Below are 19,233 nucleotides of genomic sequence, written 5' to 3' on the forward strand. Positions count from 1 at the left end.
ATAAAAAGGAGAAACGCCTTTCGAGAAGGTTGTAGTGCTTCATGTAGGCCAAAGGACCATTAATCATAAACCCGAGCGAGTGACGCTATTCGGTGATGTGGTTTAAAAAAAGGCAAACAAACTGCTGAATATAAATCGAGAAGCGTTACGATCAGGCTGTGTGTTGTGATGAGATCATACCTGAGGTCTCGTGAGCAGTTCTGGTCACCACGCCTATGCAGGCTGTAAAAAGATGGCAGCCAAGTGCATCTTGGGACTAAAGGGCCTGGCCTGCTAAGTTAGACTAAAATGAGATTTCCAGAGTAGCCTTCATTTATTTAATGTTACTGAGTTCGAGCAATCGTGCCAGACTCCCATGGCTGGCAGTTGTGTAGTTTGAGATCTCCAACAATTTAGCCATACTGGTCCGCGGCTCGCCCTTGCCAGCATCAAGCAGGGTTTAATTTTGTTTTAAGATGTAGCAGTGGGCAAGAACTGACCACCAGGGAGCGCACACTCAGAAGTACAGTACATACGGTGATGCCAAGGGGAAAGAAGAGAGCCTTGTGTGTCTGGTGTCTTGTGCTTGTCGTGCTACAATAGACTGCAAGAAAATTGCAATGGAGGGTCCGTATGGTACTTCTATGTAAATTACTGCAAAAAAATCACTCAATGGAAGATTTTACAATACAACCAATTGTACCAAACAATAATATGAACTCAAGTACATTAACCTAATATGTGTGTTGACGTAAAATGCATGAAGCACCTGCTGTGAAAGTCCATGTCTGTCAGCAAAGAAAAAACTCAGCCCCTTGTGCACCAATTTTGTTGAGATGTGGCACACTTATTCTTCAAAGAAACTTGCCCAGACCGTTCGATTTTTGTTGCAATATCTCAAACAGATTGCGTCATTGTACAAAGTGTAAAATTTCAAAATCTCCCATTGAAAAGCACTGGCCAATTTACAAATTCGTTCATCTTAAAATGGAGAAACCTTCTGTGCAACTTCAACTAGGAGTAGATTGAGGCGGCGTCCTTCATACTGCACCCGGGTATAGCAGAAGTGCTACATCTGAAGTCCGCTCCACTTCTGGCAGCACTTCTGGGTGTGGCGGAAGTGCTGCATGCCAAGGCTCCAGAGCTGCTCAGGTGCCCCCTGGTGGTGGCCACGGACCCCCAACAGGGTTGAGCTTCTAAGCTCCAGTTCAGTGGCCCCTGATGTAAACCAAGGGGGCTGCCCTCTCGTGTTCCAGGGGAGGTACTGTTGGTGATATCTCCATTCCCCTGGTCTTCTCCTCAAAAGGGCGTCCCAACCGGGCAATATCCCCAGTCTTCCATCACAATATAATATCAATATATATCAATATATATATATATATATATATATATATATATATATATATATATATATATATATATACACATATACACACACACTGTGAAAGCCAGCCCGACCACAGACAGACAGACACCGTGTTAAGTCCACCACACACGATTTATTTACAAATATTTACAATGTCCACAGTCCCGCACAGCACACAGTGCTTCCAGCACCAAACACCTCTCTCTCGACCTCACAATGGTCCTCTTCGGGTCGCCTTCTCCCCACTCTCCAAAGCTTTGTCTTCTTCCGCCCAACACCAGCTCCTTGACTGTTGGAAGGCGTCCCCTTTTATGCTTCCCCGGATATGCTCCAGGTGCCCCTTGATGAACTTCCGCCGGCACTTCCTGGTGTGGCTGAAGTGTTGGCTTCCCGGGCTTCAGGATCCAGTACTATAGGGTTCCCGTGACCCCCATAGCAACCACGTTGGCTGTCCTCTTGTGGCAAAGGCGCTATATAGGCGTCCCTGCTGGCCATGACAACACATACACACACATTATATATATATATATATATATATATATATAATGTGTGTGTATATTATCACACACATGCGCTTAGGAACAAGCTGCTGAGTGGACCAAGTGGAGGCAATTATCCAGCAGGCCTGGGGGGCTAAACCTTCTTCTGTTGTCTCTGCAGGCCAAATACGGGAAAACCTGCCTCGTTTAACAACGACGACGTCACTTCCGATTCTGGCGCAAAGAATGATGTCACTTCCAATGTCCAGCCTCAGATGACATCACTTCCGGTATCACCCTTTAAAGCCGCCATCTTTTCCACCACTAAATCAGTTCAGTATGGAACTCAACCTATGCACATCAGGGGGCCAATCTTTTGTAGCCAGGGACAATACGAGGGTTGTCTGGGTTCCGCGCGGAATCACTCAAAATAAGTAGCCAAGGATTTTTTTTCTATTTTTCTCATGTACTTCGATCCTTTTTAAACTTTTTCCAAGTATTCACTGCCAAAATCAATGCACTTTTGGGCTCTTCTGACCCACACCGCAAAACACTCGCGAAAGGCTGTCTTTGGGAGGTTGTCCAGCTGTTCTTTGACAGCTGCAATCAGTTCCTCTCGAGTTTCGAAGTTGTGGCCTCGCAGGGGTTCTGTCACCTTCGGGAAGAGCCAAAAGTCACATGGTGCAAGATCAGGCGAGTAGGGTGGTGGGTTCAAAACGTTGACACCACTGTCTTCAATGAAATGCTTCATCGCATTAGCCGTGTGGGCTGGCGCATTGTCATGATGCAAAAAGTGCCTTCGCAAGTTCTTGGACCGGCCTCTAGCCATTGCAGAAAAAAACGTCAGGCAGGCACTGAGTGGTGTGCCACTCAGAGGTGACAGTTGTCCCCTCCATCAGCGGAATTGACGCGACAATGCCATCGATGTAGAAAAAGATGGCAAACATGGTGCGTTCCACCGAGTGGATTAAACCATCAGAAAAGTTGTAAAAAATCATCACTCGAAAGTCACGCACGCACGGAGTCGGGAGCTTCGCTGCTAGCACCGGCTGCGCACTCTCAGTTCGTTTGCTTCTCGTGTTCATTCTGAAGGAAGAGAGGGAGCAAAACATCTGAACAAAAACATGCAACCACTTGAATAATCCCTCTACACAGCAGAACAGGTTTCGACAGGCTGACACTCGACAAACGATAAAATTCCACGCTGAACCCAGACAACCTTCGTATACATGTAGGTAGCTGCCCCAAATCTTTCCAGTGTGTTGAGACTCATTCTTTTACAATATATATTTATATATATTATATATTTTGTCCTCTGTTATTAATCAGAAAGCCGCTCAGAGCTCACACAGTAGTGCCTTCTTCTGCTGCTTTAGGTAAATTAAGTAATAAGAGCCCAAAACAGTGACATCTCAGGAGAGGGGTAAACAATTATATATAAGCTTACACAGGATGACTTTCTGTGAACAGTTCAGGTAATGTGGCAGGTCAACCAGATCACAAAGCAAATGGGCATCCATGAGAGGACATGGAAAGAGTAAACCTCTCCCAGTGATTAATGGATATGCTCGGGTCAGCAGGGGCCAATACTCTTAGGCCTCACTTTTGACAACTGAAAAACTCAAAGTAGAAACTGCGACCACTGGGCTACGCAGTAAACTCACCTGAAAAAGTACAGTCGTGGCCAAATGCTTTGAGAATGACAAAAGTATTGGTTTTCACAAAGTCTGCTGTTCAATGTTTTTAGATCTTTTGCCAGATGTTTCTATGGTATACTGAAGTATAATTACAAGCACTTCATAATTTTCAAAGGCTTTTATTGACAATTACATTAAGTTTATGCAAAAAGTCAATGTTTGCTATGTTGGCCCTTCATTTTCAAGACCTCTGCAATTCTCCCTGGCCTGCTGTCAGTCAACTTCTGGGCCAAATCCTGACTGATGGCAGTCCATTCTTGTATAATCAATGCTTGGAGTTTGTCAGAATTTTTGTGGGTTTTTGTTTGTCCACCCGCCTCTTAAGGACTGACCACAAGTTCTCAATGGGAAATTTCAATGTTTTGTTCCCCGAGCCACTTAGTTATCACTTTTGCCTTATGGCCCGATGCTCCATCATGCTGGAAAAGGCACCAACCAGTTCTTGGATGGTTGGGAGAAGTTGCACTTGGAGGATGTTTTGCTACCATTCTTTATTCATGGCTGTGTTCTTAGGCAAAATTGTGAGTGAGCCCTGCACTCCCTTGGCTGAGAAGCAACTCCACACATGAATGGTCTCAGGATGCTTTATTGTTGGCATAACACAGGACTGATGGTAGCGCCGCTCACCTTTTCTTTTTTCTGGATGCACCAAACAATTGGAAAGGGGTTTCATTAGAGAAGATGACTTTACCCCAGCAGTCCTCAGAAGTCCAGTTGCCGTACCTTTTGCAGAATATCAGTCTGTCCCTGATGTTTTTCTTAGAGAGAAGTGGCTTCTTTGCTGCCCTTCTTGACACCAGGCCATCCTCCAAAAGTCTTCACTTCACTGAGCATGCAGATGCCCTCACACCTGCCTGTTGCCATTTCTGAGCAAGCTCTGCACTGGTGGTGCCCGATCCTGAGCCATGAATAAAGAATGGGACCAAAACATCCTTCAAGAGCAACTTCTCCCAACCATCCAAGAACAGTTTGGTGATCCACAATGCCTTTTACCAGCATGATGGAGCACAAGTGATAACTAAGTGGCATGGGGAACAAAACATTGAACTTTTTGGTCCATGGCCAGGAAATTCCCCAGACCTTAATCCCGTTGAGAACTTGTGGTCAGTCCTTAAGAGGTGGGTGGACAAACAAAAAACCCACAAATACTGACAAACTCCAAGCATTGATTATACAAGAATGGACTGCCATCAGTCAGGATTTGGCCAAGAAGTTGATTGACAGCATGCCAGGGAGAATTGCAGAGGTCTTGAAAATGAAGGACCAACACTGCAAACATTGAGTCTTTGCATAAACGTAACGTAATTGTCAGTAAAAGCCTTTGCAACTTATGAAATGCTTGTAATTATATTTCAATATACCATAGAAACATCTGGCAAAAGTTCTAAAAACACTGAAGCAGCAAATTTTGTGAAAATTAATATTTGTGTCATTCTCAAAACTTTTGGCCTTGACTGTAAGTACACCCCATGAAATTTTTAAAATATATGTGAACATATCAAGATTTGACCTTCATTTAAACAGTATCAAAAAATAAAGATGATACAATATAACAAACTTCATGTCATATTTACTGTATATAGTTCTTTAATTTCATTAAAAATAAGTGTAAGGTTCACATGTGCAAGTCCACCCCTACATTTATCAGTACCTCAAATACCTAAAATTAGAATCTGGTGCAAATGATCAGAACATCATTAGAGGGAATCTTGGAGGAACCCGTCTTACTTGAACCTCAGACATTTAGTTAAGTTTGCTCTTTGTTGTCACCATATCTAGATCAAAAGAAGATTACAAATGCCTAGGAGGGGTTTAAAAAGGTCTCCAGACTATTGGAAATCAAATATTCTACTGCCCGGAAGATCATTTGCAACTGGAGTAGATGTCAATTACCAACTTGTCCAGGACAGGCCGTCCCAGCTAGACCATCCACAAGCAGAACACAGGATGCTAAAAGAAGTCTTTAAGAACCTCAGAATTTCAGCAGAGGACCCACAGGTACAGTAGCGCTTACTGTTATTGAGGACAAAGTGGAGGAGTCCACCATTAGAAAGAGTTGGCACAAATTAGATCTACATGGGAGGTGTGCCAGGTCGAACCCTTTGCTGCTCAGAAAGGACATCAGGGCAAGACTAAATAAAGTCTGCCCATGAACATGTAGGTAACGATCGGGACTTTTGTAACAATGTGTTCTGGCCAGATGAGGTAAAGATCAAGCTATCTGGCCACAGTACCAGAAGAAATATTTGGTGAAAATCAAAGACAGCATTTGACCAGATGAACATTGTAAGGGACGGTGTTGGAAATGTTAGGGTTAGGGGCTGCTTTACTACATCTGGACCTGGGCTTCACACTCACACATAGAATCAAATATGAATTCTTCATTGGACCAGAAGGTACTTGACAATAACACAGAGCCATCCATCAGACTGAAGCTCAACCCACAGTGGACCTTGCAACATGCCAATGAATCTAAACAGACAAGCAAAGGCTAAAAAGAAGGAAATGGAGAGCTCTGGAATGGTCAAGTCAAAGCTCAGCTCTGAATCGCACTGAGATGCTGTGGGGTGATTTGAAACGGGCTGTGGGGTGATTTGAAACGGGCTCTGCATGCAGGTCACCCCTCGAACATCTAACAGCTGAAAGAATTCTACATGAAGGAGCGGGGAAAAAGTTTGTGCCATTAAAAGTCAGAGACTGCTAGCCAGTTACAGGACAATATGGCTATTAAAGCCAAGGGCGGACTGACATTTTCCATAGAAACAAATGACAGATCAGTTTATTTTTTGTTGAATAAACGAGCGCAAACTCATATTTTAATTATTTCTTTCCCCAAACATATCACCTTTATTTAAAGATACTGTTTAAATGAAGGTCAACTGTTGATATGTCCACAAATATTTCATTGGCTGCACGTTTTCCCATGACTGTAGGTGTCCCAAAGAAGCTTGGCACTTTGAGATTTATGAAATATTTATTGCACCTCTGGAGAAGACCTCCAATGAGCTGCAGACATAGGGCTGCACGATTAATCTTTTTTTTCTCATGATAACGATATTTATGACCCACGATCAGTTAATAAATATCGTCGCGATTTTACAGTATAAAGACCAAACTGTTTTTTATGGGCTGAGTTTACAGATTGGACTGCGTCACTATGACGTTACTGTGTCTAGATTGCAAGCGCTTTCTGAAGCAGTAGAAGTCAATAGCAGCAATAACAGTCAGTCAGAATAAACATATGATGGCGGAGCAACGTGAGGAAGGTGCAGAAGTGCGATCGTTAGTTCCTAAAAAGGGGTCATACTCAGTTGTCTGGAACTATTTCGATTTCGAGGAATGTGATGTTGATCAGGTACGAGTCTTGTGCAAACTTTGCTCCTGTTCCGTCCAAACGTCCCAAGGTAACACAACAAACCTCATCAACCACCTTAAAAGCCACCACAAAGTACACTATCAAGAATTTCAACGACTGAAGGCACAAACAGCAACAACAAAAAATTACCAGCCATCCACAACACAGAAACAATATCAGGGACATTGTTCAACGCAATACCATATCTGCCTAGCTCGCAAAGACACCGGGAAATAACAGAGGCGATCACGTACCTTATAGCCAAGGATGTGTGTCCAATAACCACCGTGAGCAGTGAGGGGTTTAAAAAAATGATCGCAACACTTGATAAAAGATATAGCATTCCCTCACGCAACCATTTTTCCAATGTTGCGCTGCCCTCGCTGTATGCGAAATGCCGAAAAGAAATAGAAAGAGAAATTCTCAGGCTCAGGCTTGAATATTTTGCTGCCACGACCGACTTATGGTCAAGCAGAACTGCGGAACCGTATTTGAGCTTGACAGTTCATTTTATTGACAGCGAGTTTGAGATGAAAAGCAAGCTTTTGCAAACTTCGTTTTTCCCACAAGACCATACAGCGGAGTTTATTGCAGTGGGGCCTCAAAGAAGCGATGTCCGCTTGGGGCTTGGTGGAAGAAAGACTTGTGTGCATCACAACGGACAACGCAGCTAATATGATTAGGGCAGCATCTGTGAATAACTGGCCGAGGCTACACTGCTTTGGTCACAGACTTCATTTACCAAAGGAATAATCGTCATTATTAATCGTGATAAAAATTTTGAGCAAAATAATCGTGATAATCATTTTTTCTGTTATCGTGCAGCCCTATGCAGACATTTCCCAAGTTCAGCCCTAGAAGCAGCCATGAATTGTGGTCTTTGCCTTTGGCTTGACGTGTGGCCACACAGGTAGCCATTTTGTGAGTATGAGGTACAGAATGTATTTTAGTTCCCTCTTAAGACGGCCAATGCTGTGTTTTTACACCAAGGAAATTCTTTGGTTTCTGTCAGCTTGTTCACGCTGCCTTTTGTTAATTCTCATTGAACTGGCCTGACCGGTCAGGAATATCGTAGCCAAGCTTCACTCTGTCATGCCTACTGTGCTAGAAGCCATTAACTGACTGGCAGAGCACTACATCCAGTTTTCATATGGTATGGGTGTACATACAGTACATAATATGTAACATGATTATATCAACATAAAAAGGCACTTTGTAGCAGTGTCCGGTTCTCCTAATGCAATCAGAGCACTTTACTGCACTCATATTGCAATAAGGGAAACTAGTGAGAATGAAGCCACCTTTGTTAACTGTACGTAGTGACACTCCATTAATGCACAAGTTGTCAGTGATAAGTTGTGGCTGAGAAACATTACGTCTCCATGGCCCGAGAAAACTTGTGATTCATTTATTTTGAGACAAAAGTAGCTTTGGTGGCTGCCCTGTTGTTAAAGTAACCAGCTGAACCCTCCGTATTTAACATGGCCTGTACAATTTCTTTGTAATAGCAATCCTGTCATTACACGTGTCAAGTAATAGTGGCTCCCCGGTCAGGTGATGGTGCCTTGCACCTTTCTCGGCCCACCAGAACACTGAACAGAGGAGCTATAATGCTGCACATGATTTTGCGCTCTTAGTTGCAGAATGTAGCCAAATACTCTTGAAAGCAGGTGGCGGGGACTTGATGTGTTGGGTGGGAAGGCTGCTCTACCAGCCAATGAAGATCTGCAGCATCAGGATCGCACATGTAGGTTAATTTACATACGTGGATATTTCAGGGTGGTGTTTGAGATGCATTCCCGTACATAGTTACAAGCAGACTGATTTATAAATCATAAAATGTGTAGAAACGTGCAAACACCAGGTTATGTAAATCGGATATTTTTTTTGGCCTGCACATATTTTCACTCTTGAATCCACACAAAGTTTTATAAATGAGGCTCCCGGGCTGACTGGCTATAAACTAGAAAGAAAGCAGGCTGAAGGGTCACTAACCTGGATTGCGATGGGGTAATGTTAGTCTGAAGCGGCTAGCTAACAACACAGCACTTGCACATTCCCAACGAGAGTGGATGGCAGCACATTTTTTTTAATACCCTAAGTTCTTGTCTATAAGCCGGACTCATGTATTAGCCGGAGACCAAAAATCATACGAATTTTAAAATAAAATCGTATCATAGATAAGCCGGACTCATGGATAAGCCGAACGTACTATAACCTATAACTAATAGAAGGGAGGGAGGTCAGTGGTCTCACTCGCGCCCATTTAATTTCTTTAAGGGGGGAGAGAGTGTGAGATATTGGCGTCTCTCTCACTCCCCGCATGGCGCGGTTGGAGTGGCCGGAGCGCGTTCTCTTTCTGCTCTGGGCGTCGCCGAGTCAACACGAGCGCGTAGCGGTCATTTAAATTGTGATTTTATATGTAAGCATATTTAAATATATATCGTGGATTTCTGCGGACAATGGGTCTTTTAATTTCTGGTACATGCTTCCTCAGTTGGTTTGCCCAGTTGATTTCATACAAGGGACGCTATTGGCAGATGGCTGAGAAGCTACCCGGCTTACTTTTCTGTCTCTCTTGCGCTGACTATCTGTGATCCTGACGTATGGGGATTGAGCAGGGGGGCTGTTAGCACACCTAGACGATACGGACGCTCGTCTAAAAATGCTGAAAGATTATCTTCACGTTGCTATCTTTTGTAAAGCTGATTCCTGAAAAGACATGCTGCACAGTGCTTCGCATACTTAAAAGCTTGAAGGGCACGTATTGATTTTTGACTGAAAAACAAACTCTGTCTCTGTCTCTCTTTGTCTGCTCCTGACGGAGGGGGTGTGAGCTGCCGCCTTCAACAGCTTTGTGCCGCGGTGCTTCGCATACTTAAAAGCCAAACAGACATATTGATTTGTTTGCTTCACTCCTTTGAAGAGGAAGATATGTTTGCATTCTTTTAATTGTGAGACGGAACTGTCATCTCTGTCTTGTCATGGAGCACAGTTTAAACTTTTGAAAAAGAGACAAATGTTTGTTTGCAGTGTTTGAATAACGTTCCTGTCTCTCTACAACCTCCTGTGTTTCTGCGCAAATCTGTGACCCAAGCATGACAATATAAAAATAACCATATAAACATATGGTTTCTACTTCGCGGATATTCTTATTTCGCGGGTGGCTCTGGAACGCAACCCCCGCGATGGATGTATAAGCCGGATTTATGTATAAGCCGATATTCTATTTTTTCATTTTCACAACTTTTTTCCTTAGATAAGCCGCGGCTTATAGACAAGAACTTAGGGTACTTAAAAATACACCCATTAAACTTTTTTTTGTTTTGTTTCATGGGTTTATAAATTTTATACAAACGACATCACATTTACAAAAATCCAAGGCTGTCCTTTTGGGGAAAGCCTGCTGGAAAAATCTCTGTAGATAAAAAGTCAAATCGAATTCTACAATTTCAAGGAGATGGCAATTCCTTTACAGAAAATGTCACTTGGAAATTCCATCCTGAAGCATTCTGGGTCGGGCAGTTCTATAGTTTCTCATAATGAAGCAGCAGATGACTGAACTCTGAGATGGCCTTCAGAGCGCTGCACCATCAAGTCCACAGCCACCCTTGACTTCACGTTCACGACGCGGTTATTTACGACACAGCACTCTTTCCTTCGATGTAATCCATTGCCTTCTGCTTCACGCCCTCGACACTCTCTGCTGTGCCGTGCTTCTTTTCATACTCCAGGTAGCGTTTGAAGAAAAACTTAATTTTCTTAGCGGGGAGACTCATGTGGATCACACGTTCACAAATGGCACTAAAAGAAAAAGAAGAAAAAACAAAAAAACAAAAATAAACCAAAACACATGTAAATGTACGTGTCATTGAAAGTACTGGACATGTGAACTTGTCTGCTCGGGCCATTTCTTCATAAATTAAGGAAAGAATTTTGTTACTGAGATTTCAGGTTCATTTTTTCTTTACTAAAAACAACATATTTTGGTACAAGTAATTCTGCAGGCGGCACACATTTCTCCTTGAGAAATACGTGGGGGTCCAATCCAGGTCTTCCAAAGGCAGAGATAAAGTAGATGTAGCTGAACTCTTCCAACTTGATGGCAAACCACATACTTAAGGACAGCTTGGAAATTATGAGAAGGGCATTTAAAACTGAAACCAGGGCACATTTCTGTGCTCAAAGAGTTGTGGAAATCTGAAACAAACGTCTAACAGATGGTGCTGAAGCAGAAAAATGGACATCATTTTAAAAATATTGGGACAACTTATGTAATCAAACAAGTTGGATGGACTGAATCGTCTCTTGTTTGACAAACTCACAAGGCCCTCTCGGCGTTATGTCAAACCCTGAGCTCACCAAATTATCTGAATTTCACTTGAACTAACTTGACTTGTCTAGTTAGGCAGTTGCACAACCTGAGCTACCATCAACCCCAGCAACTTGTCGAACTTGACATGTAGACTTCCAGGCACAAATCAATACAACTGCCTCACTCAGACAGTACAGCCATCTTTCCTGGATGCTGTCTTCTCCATTGTGTTATCGCAGATGTATTTGAAGGAATCAGAAATGGGCGGCATGGGGGCCTAGCGGTGATCCCTGTGCGTGAATTTCGACTACAGAAGTAACATAGATACAGTACAAAGGTGGAAGTCTTCAGAAATACGCAAGCATTAATGTTAGGCAGGCCATGTAGTGTAGTGGTTAAGGCTTTAGACTTCAAACCCCGAGAAGGCGGGTTCAAGCAAGTCACCTCACCTGCCTGTGCTCGAACTGGAAGAAAAATAAAACAAATGTAACCAATGTGGTGGCTCTGAGGCTAAGAATCTGTGCTGGTATTTGCAAGGTTCCCAGTTCGAATTTCATGACTGCTTCTGCATGCTGGTTATCTGAGGCACACCAATAAAATTAATGCTATTCTTTGGCTCTTGCTCACATCAACATGGAGGGGCTCAGTGCGTTTTTCTTAAGAACATGTCACAAAGAGGCACATTGTGCACAATACTATGGTTTCTTTGCAAGAAAACCCACCACATGGATAGCCAGTCCGTTGCCGTTACCCAACAGCCACCTTTTCCCCATTTCCTGACTGCTGCACATGTTGAAGCGGATGATACGTACAATCCATGAGCCATGCAGGAATGTGTCAAATATTCCTCTCTCTAGTATTTAGGATTGCAAATCGCCAAGATTGTTATCATAACTGGCAAAACAGGCATCATACTACCAGAACTACAACAACCCATCTCCCATAGCTAAAGAAATGGTCTACACATGATGAAAATGACTCTGGTAATTCCAACTCAATTAGAAAGAAGTTACTTAATCATTAAATAAGAGGAAGCTGCCTGCCACATTAACACATAAAAACAAACCACTTTATTTGATGGTGTGAATTTTGCTAGTTGTGAAACCACCATAGGTTCTTACCTTTTGCCATGAATTCAATTTTGCATGAAGTACTGGCTCATGACTAGTCATTTAGGATTACAAGTCCATTTTTATCCTATTATGTTTTGTTGTTGGCCACACCGTATGCATCAGTTTCAATCAGGCCCATCTTTACATGAAACAGTGAAAGCTTCTTTTTATCAATCCACATATTGGCACAAAAATGACAAATACTGGCTGTTTGGGTTTGCTGGTTGGGATTAAAATATAGCAGTTTTTTCCTTGACCTGCTTAGTGAGATGGCTAAAGACTGAGATCTCCAATGAGTCGTCAAATACATCAGATTCTGAGATGCAGCTATGCTTTGTCACTGTGTAGGCCACATGATAGGAGACAGGGCATTTTTACCGTTAGAAGTAGAGAAATTGCACCCAAAAAAAAAAAAATATATCAAAGTGTCAGTGAGTACAGTGGTGTCCTACAGAATCCAAAGGCAATTAGAAACTGAAAGAAACTCTGATAGGAAGAGATCTGGCGGACCCAAAGTCACAAGCCAAACAGAAGACAAGTTTCTGAGGGTCACCAGCTTGCATGACGGGCGCCTCACAACAGCTTCAAACACAGCTTAACACAAGTCTCAGCTTCTACTGTGAAGAGGCAGCATTGTGCTGCAGGTTTGACAAGGTAAGTGGCAGTAAGAAAGCCATTCCTTAAAGGACAAAATAGGGCCTTGAAATACCGGCTGTGGACTACTGCAGACTAGAAGAAAGTCTTATAGACCGATGAATCACACGGTTGATCATGCAGGGTCTAGTTGATGTCACACGCTGAGGAACCATCATTTCACAAACTGTCAGACATGGAGGAGGAAGTGTGATGGTCTGGGGTTCTTTTGCTGGAGGCAGAGCTGGTGACCTGCACTGAGTGACTGGTGTTCTGAATCAAAAGGGTTACAGCAGTTTGGCTGTTATATCAGGAAAAGTCGGCTACTTTGATGAATCAACTTGATTAAAACTTTGTACATTTAATTCCTTGACTTATTTTTTTAATTTGCCATTGTTTATTTGCTCTTTGTATTGATTTCATGAAACATTAAGACATTAGGTGTTCTAAAACCAAATGTGTATGTGGTACTAAATAATACAGACGCATGCGACTTTAATGTGACCTGAGTTAGAAAGAAAAAAAAAATTTGAGTGGCAGTACAAACTCAGTGCCAAGTGCCAATGGAAAAAAGCAAGGTGGCGAACTTAGTAAGAACTTGGGTTAAGCGTCACCAGATAATAAGAGCTGAAATGGACAGGCAGATGTTGACATAAGTAATCAAATGCCCCCCAACACTCTAAAATTACCAGACCGTTGCTTTATATCAAAACCTTCCACACCTTGCTCCCTGTGATCCTACCTCCTCACTGGTGTTCATAGGTTCCTATGTACAGATATCCAGCCGTAGAAACTGCTTTCATTGTAACAGGGTTGAATTTTAATTTTCCAGGCCATCATGAATTGACAAATTCAGGGATGTCCTACGCTGAAACCAACCTTAGTCAGAATAGCAGCCAGCATGCTGCTGGTGTTCATACTGGTTTGTTAGGTCATACCAGTCTTATGAATTTGTTTTTACTAGTTTTTTTTTTTACATGCAAGGCACATTCAGAATAGACATCTATACACCTTCATATTGGATTTGGATTGCTTGAAAAAATTTAACAAAAAAAAAAAAAATCTAATATAAGCAATAAAAGTTAGAAATAAGTCACTCCAGCCTATTATAGAACCACTAATGCTACTCCTTGATTTGAACGTTTTTTTTTTTTTTTAAACCAGAACCCTATAAAACATTCCCTTATTGATTCTGCAGAAGCATTATGTAAGAGGCTATGTAACAGGCTAAGAGTTGTATCTGCACTGAAAACCCGCAGCTGCCATGGGTCTGAGGACTATTTAACACAGCTGTAACTGACAATACAATGTGGTGCACCCTCCAAGCTCACATTTAATCCCTTTATAGCCAAACAATTTCTGCAAAATCATCTACCCAACAGGACATTATATTATGGTACTTCAGTCGTAACTAATTTATTAGGCTTATTTTTTCTCTCTTTTAAAAATTATTTTGTATCTTAACATCATTGGTAAACTATTCTGCATCACTTAAACCAAACGTCTTTTGTCACACTGTATGCATAAACTGGAGCAGCAGCACACCAGACTGATGAGACGCTGGCATCTTTGGAGCTGGGGCTCCATTGAAGGACATCAGCAGCTGGCCATGTGTGGAACATAAAGCTTAGGCAGTCTGGAAATGGCTTTGCATTCCAGCTGGCACAAATGTGCTGGGCATGTTGACAAGCTACACATGAGAGAGTGCTGCACGTCAGGATGTCATCTGAAAGAGGGGTGCGCAGACCTGGTAGTGAAAAGCCTCTGTGGCTGATGGTTTACATTCCAACTTATCCATAACTTTAACCAAACATTTACTTCAGTGGAATATTCTGTTATTTTGTTCTTATTAAAAATTATTGCAACCTTCTCTTATAGCCTGGAGAAGCACTGACAGACATATCTATACACTGAGAAGCTATCTGCCAAGATGACTATAACCATGTACAAAAGAGACTTAATGAATTATACTTAATAAAGACTTATTAATAAAGTACAATTATAATGTTTTAAGTGATGGTCAATTTATGACTGGATTTAATGAACTGTGAGTAAGGTGCACCAAAATCAAATTAAAAAAGGAGTCTGTGCTAATGATAAATACTCTTCTCAGTGGCTAGTTGTTATGCAAACACAGTAATCATGCAGCTTGTGCTAATCTAATTTTCTTCCTTTCCCAAAGTAGATTTTGGTAATCACGGTCTTCCACTGCCATACTAAAAGTCTCATTGCAACTCATGTGGTTCAAGAACCATCTCACAACACTTACAATAATGGTGCTTCTCTGCCTTCTCCTTGCTTTCTTTCAATTGATGGTACCCAGAAATACAACACTTTCAATGCCTTCAGCTCTGAGGATGTGTCACAAATATTTTCATTTTCTATTATTTATCTCACTTAGTAAATGTCTTGATCTGTGTGCTCTTAAATACTCTCATTTATCACTTCTATTTGTCAACAAAAGTTTTAGCATTCTTCTACATAAAACAAATAGCACACTTCCCAGCTCTCCAGTCTACCCTCTACTGTTTTGCTTAAGTCCATATTTCACAATCATAATAAAGACAGACCAGGTGTAACACCTTAACCATGAAAAGAAAGGTGAACATTCTATGTTGATTTCTATGTGTTTTAACTGTGTAAAAGCAGTTTTCACCACAGTAATCATTCTCTCGACTTCCAATTCACTTGTTCTGTTTGGTGTTAACAAGCCACCTAAAGTGACAAAAGTGATCCATTTGCTTGACATTTTCTCCAAACTATTTATGGGTGTATGTTACATTATAGGATAATTTTAAAATTGTGCAGTTCTTTTCAAATACATATAATAAACAAACACCTAGCTTGGACCAGAACTTACCGGACTTCTTCCTGGCTTCCATGCTTAATCATCATGTCAATATAGACGGACCACAAATCTGATCGCTTGGGGTAATTACTCAGGGTGCTCTCAAACACAGATTTGGCACGCTCTGTATCCCCGTACCGAAACTCCAGTTGTGCAAACTTTACAATTGTGTCAATATCTAATGAATGGGGGAAAAAAAAAAAAAAACAGGAATAAATACAGCAGTTTAATTTCAATATGTGGTTACTCATACGGAGCACCACCGTAAACCACCTTTCAACTTTGTCCCAAAAAACACGTGTTTTTATAATTCATACACAAGACAGTGCAGTACTTTGCCCACAAGTCAGTAGTTGGTGCCTTAGATCTCAGTGTTTAATTTAACATACAACATGACAACACTGCTAGCAAGGCATCTTACGTTACTTAATTGGATGATTCTTGACATACCTACTTTGAAACAATAGGGAAAAGGGTGTTATGTTTTACCTAAATACCAGTGAAAAAAAGAAATTCCCTTTTCAGGGAATAATTACTGTTTTTTGGAAACAGACAGACATTGATATCATCCAGAATTAAATAAAAATATAAGCTTTGTGGATACTGGAATATTTATTTTACATTAAGCCTTTTTCAATTTATCTGAATTGACTGGAATAAGATTCAGTATTTTGTATTTTTCCTACCTCCTGTAATGCATCTCTCTATTATTATGAAAAAAAAAAATCTTGGGAGGGAGACGAGACGTGATCTTCTCGGAAGACAATCTGACATCCCGCGAGAGACACTTTAACGTCACGCGAGACAAGGCAGTCAGACAACATTTAAAGCAAGTTCACAGACACCTAACCTAGCAGCTGTTGGAATGCTTTTGGCAGGCACACTTCATGTGATCCCAGCTCTTAAAACGACGACAAGCAGAGCACGAAGCTTGCCAGCAGATGATCCGAGCGCATCTCCTTAGTGTGCGTTCAGCAATCCAGCCCCACCACACCCCCTTCACAACACAAGCAGCGGAGACACGAAGTGGCAAAAGGACAGCTGCTGTACAGGCTTTTAAATGATCGACACGCAGCTCATCAGTAGCAGCAAGCCAGCAGATGATCTGACCGCTTCTCCTTAGCATGTGTTAGGCACACACCCCCCCCCCCCCCCCCCCCTCCGCCCCCAACGCGAGCGGCAGAGATGCTAAGTGGCAAAAGGACAGCTGCTATACAGGCTTTTAAATGATCGATGTGCAGCGCGACAAGCAGAGCAGGCAGCTCGCCATCAGCAGCAGCAGCAGCAGAATGACAGAAGATGATCTGACGGTATCTCCTTAGCATGCGTTCGTTTAGCCGCAATTTAACAACGCAAGCAGCGTTACACGTCCTGCAAGAAAGAGATTTAACCATGCCTGGGGCCGGAAATAAAGGACAAGTATTGTTTTTACAAAAGTTTTAAAGTATAAGTGAAAATAATGCATATGTAACAATTCACATGAAAATAAACTCTTTAAATTGTATATTTGGTAAACCAAACCCGGGGGTGGAGCCCCCTAGTGCATTATAAAGAAAATGTATTGGCGTTAATTAAATGAGTGAACAAGTGAATAAATCCACACTCAATCACACAGTTAAGAATGAAAAAATGGATTAACAGAGGCAAACAAGACTGGAACATTCAATCCTATGAGAAACAATGCTGAGGGCTAAATATGACACCTGTTAGCTAGCCTCAAGCAGATCACGGTTTCTGATACTTACGATCCTTGTTAAGCAGACATTTTAATGCTCTCTGGAGCAGTCGCTGGGCAGCATTAGTCTGCCCCTGTTTGAAAAGGAACATGGCATAATTTCAGCCAGACTGACTTTTCCTGTCGAAACCGCTTCAGCATGGTGTTGTATAGCATCTCTGCTTTCTGTGAGAGAAAATGACAGTCAAAAATTAAAAGAAATGAACTGAACTAAAACAAAAGTAGCCAAAACACTTGAGTAAAAAAATACAACCATCTGTAGTGCATCCAGAGTAATACACCACACAGTTTATTAGAATCCAGACTCCCTTGACTGTGAAGAGTCGAGACCACACTCGCACTTCTACTTTTTTTTCTACTGGCACAACAAATTCAACAATCTTTACTAATCAGCACAGAAAGATTTACAAGGTACCGGACTTGTGCACTTCCCTGTAACGCTGACACAGTAATCATGGCAATCAATTTATAAGCAAACCATTTCTTTAACACCAATTATAACCTTTATAAATGCATTTTTTTTTGTTTGTTTTCAGTAGGGAATGGCTTATGTGGCAGCATTTGGAAGATAATACTGTGGAGGGTCTGCTGGGTGATGGAGTTAAAAATTTAAAAAGCATTTAATTAATACTATTTAAATAATAAAGAAACAATAATGTCATTGATGATGGATGGATTTTGGTGAAATAAATATTGATTTCAGAAATAAAAATAATCAAACTTGCAAACATGAAGTAGCACTGGCAGCGAAAAACGTTAGGTGGTTCTTCTAAGTATGTCAAATGTGCGGACACTGCATGGGGCAGAGAAATTAATTTACCTTAAGGTCAACGGGATTTTACAGTAACATGTACAATGAAATTCTTGTGTAACGTTTCTTGCAGACACAATAATCAACATAGACACATCAGGAAGAGAAAAAACTCAAACTTAAATCAAATAATAATAATCACAGTAAATACAACTAAGCATAACATTACATACACAAGAACAACAGAGGATATGGCACTTAATTTGCACAGTTTAGTACAGGCAGGATATCACATATGACAGTTGAGCAGCATTATTAACTGCGGGTAATAATGGCTCTTAAATCTCACAGTTCTGGTGTTAATAGTTCGATAGCACCTGTCTGAAGGAAGAAGGGAGAAAAATGTCCATGCAGGGTGACTGGGGTCCTTTAGGATTCATTTTGACTTTCCCAGACAGCGCTTGGCAAATACAAGTACGTCCTGCAGAGATGTTACTGTATCGGAGTGTCAATGATGCCCTGCATGGTTTTCACTACCCTCTGCAATCCCTTGTTGCCCCTAGCTGAACTGCTGCCATACCGGCACACCATGTAGCCTGTCAGAATGGACTCTATGGTATATTTATAAAGACACGGTAATACTGCAAATGAGGTGATAAAATTTAATATTAAAAAATGCTACAAAGCAGGCAAAAATGGCTAAGTGTGGCCGATTTCACAATGGGGAAGTAAGGACGTTAATAATTCTTAATAATCTCTTAATCATGAAAAAGTGCAGATATACAGAAATATATGAAGTTTCATTGAAAAGGGAAAAAAAATTTGCATATTTCTTCAAATTCTAATACAATTCTTAAGTTCTACAATTTAAACTTTGACTTTTTGTTCTCAATAATTCCTCCAATGTAATTGTCCACTGATCCCACAAGTTCCATATAAATGCAATACTTCATTAGGGAATGG

General features: G+C 41.4%; 2 protein-coding genes across 2 annotated transcripts in view; one reads left to right on the forward strand and one right to left on the reverse strand.

Moving 5' to 3' along the window:
• atp5md (ATP synthase membrane subunit k) overlaps positions 1–19,233 on the forward strand; it is a 550,207-nt gene that overhangs the window by 445,114 nt on the left and 85,860 nt on the right. The window lies entirely within an intron of this gene.
• Positions 10,177–19,233, reverse strand: part of pdcd11 (programmed cell death 11) — an 81,472-nt gene continuing 72,415 nt past the window's right edge. The window contains 4 exon segments of the mRNA XM_051922160.1: positions 10,177–10,680; positions 15,797–15,962; positions 17,530–17,617; positions 17,619–17,684. Of these exon segments, the coding sequence (XP_051778120.1) occupies positions 10,515–10,680; positions 15,797–15,962; positions 17,530–17,617; positions 17,619–17,684 (486 nt within the window). The 3' untranslated portion in view covers positions 10,177–10,514.

The sequence above is a fragment of the Erpetoichthys calabaricus genome, chromosome 2 (assembly GCF_900747795.2).
Source record: "Erpetoichthys calabaricus chromosome 2, fErpCal1.3, whole genome shotgun sequence".
Classification (NCBI taxonomy): domain Eukaryota; kingdom Metazoa; phylum Chordata; class Cladistia; order Polypteriformes; family Polypteridae; genus Erpetoichthys; species Erpetoichthys calabaricus.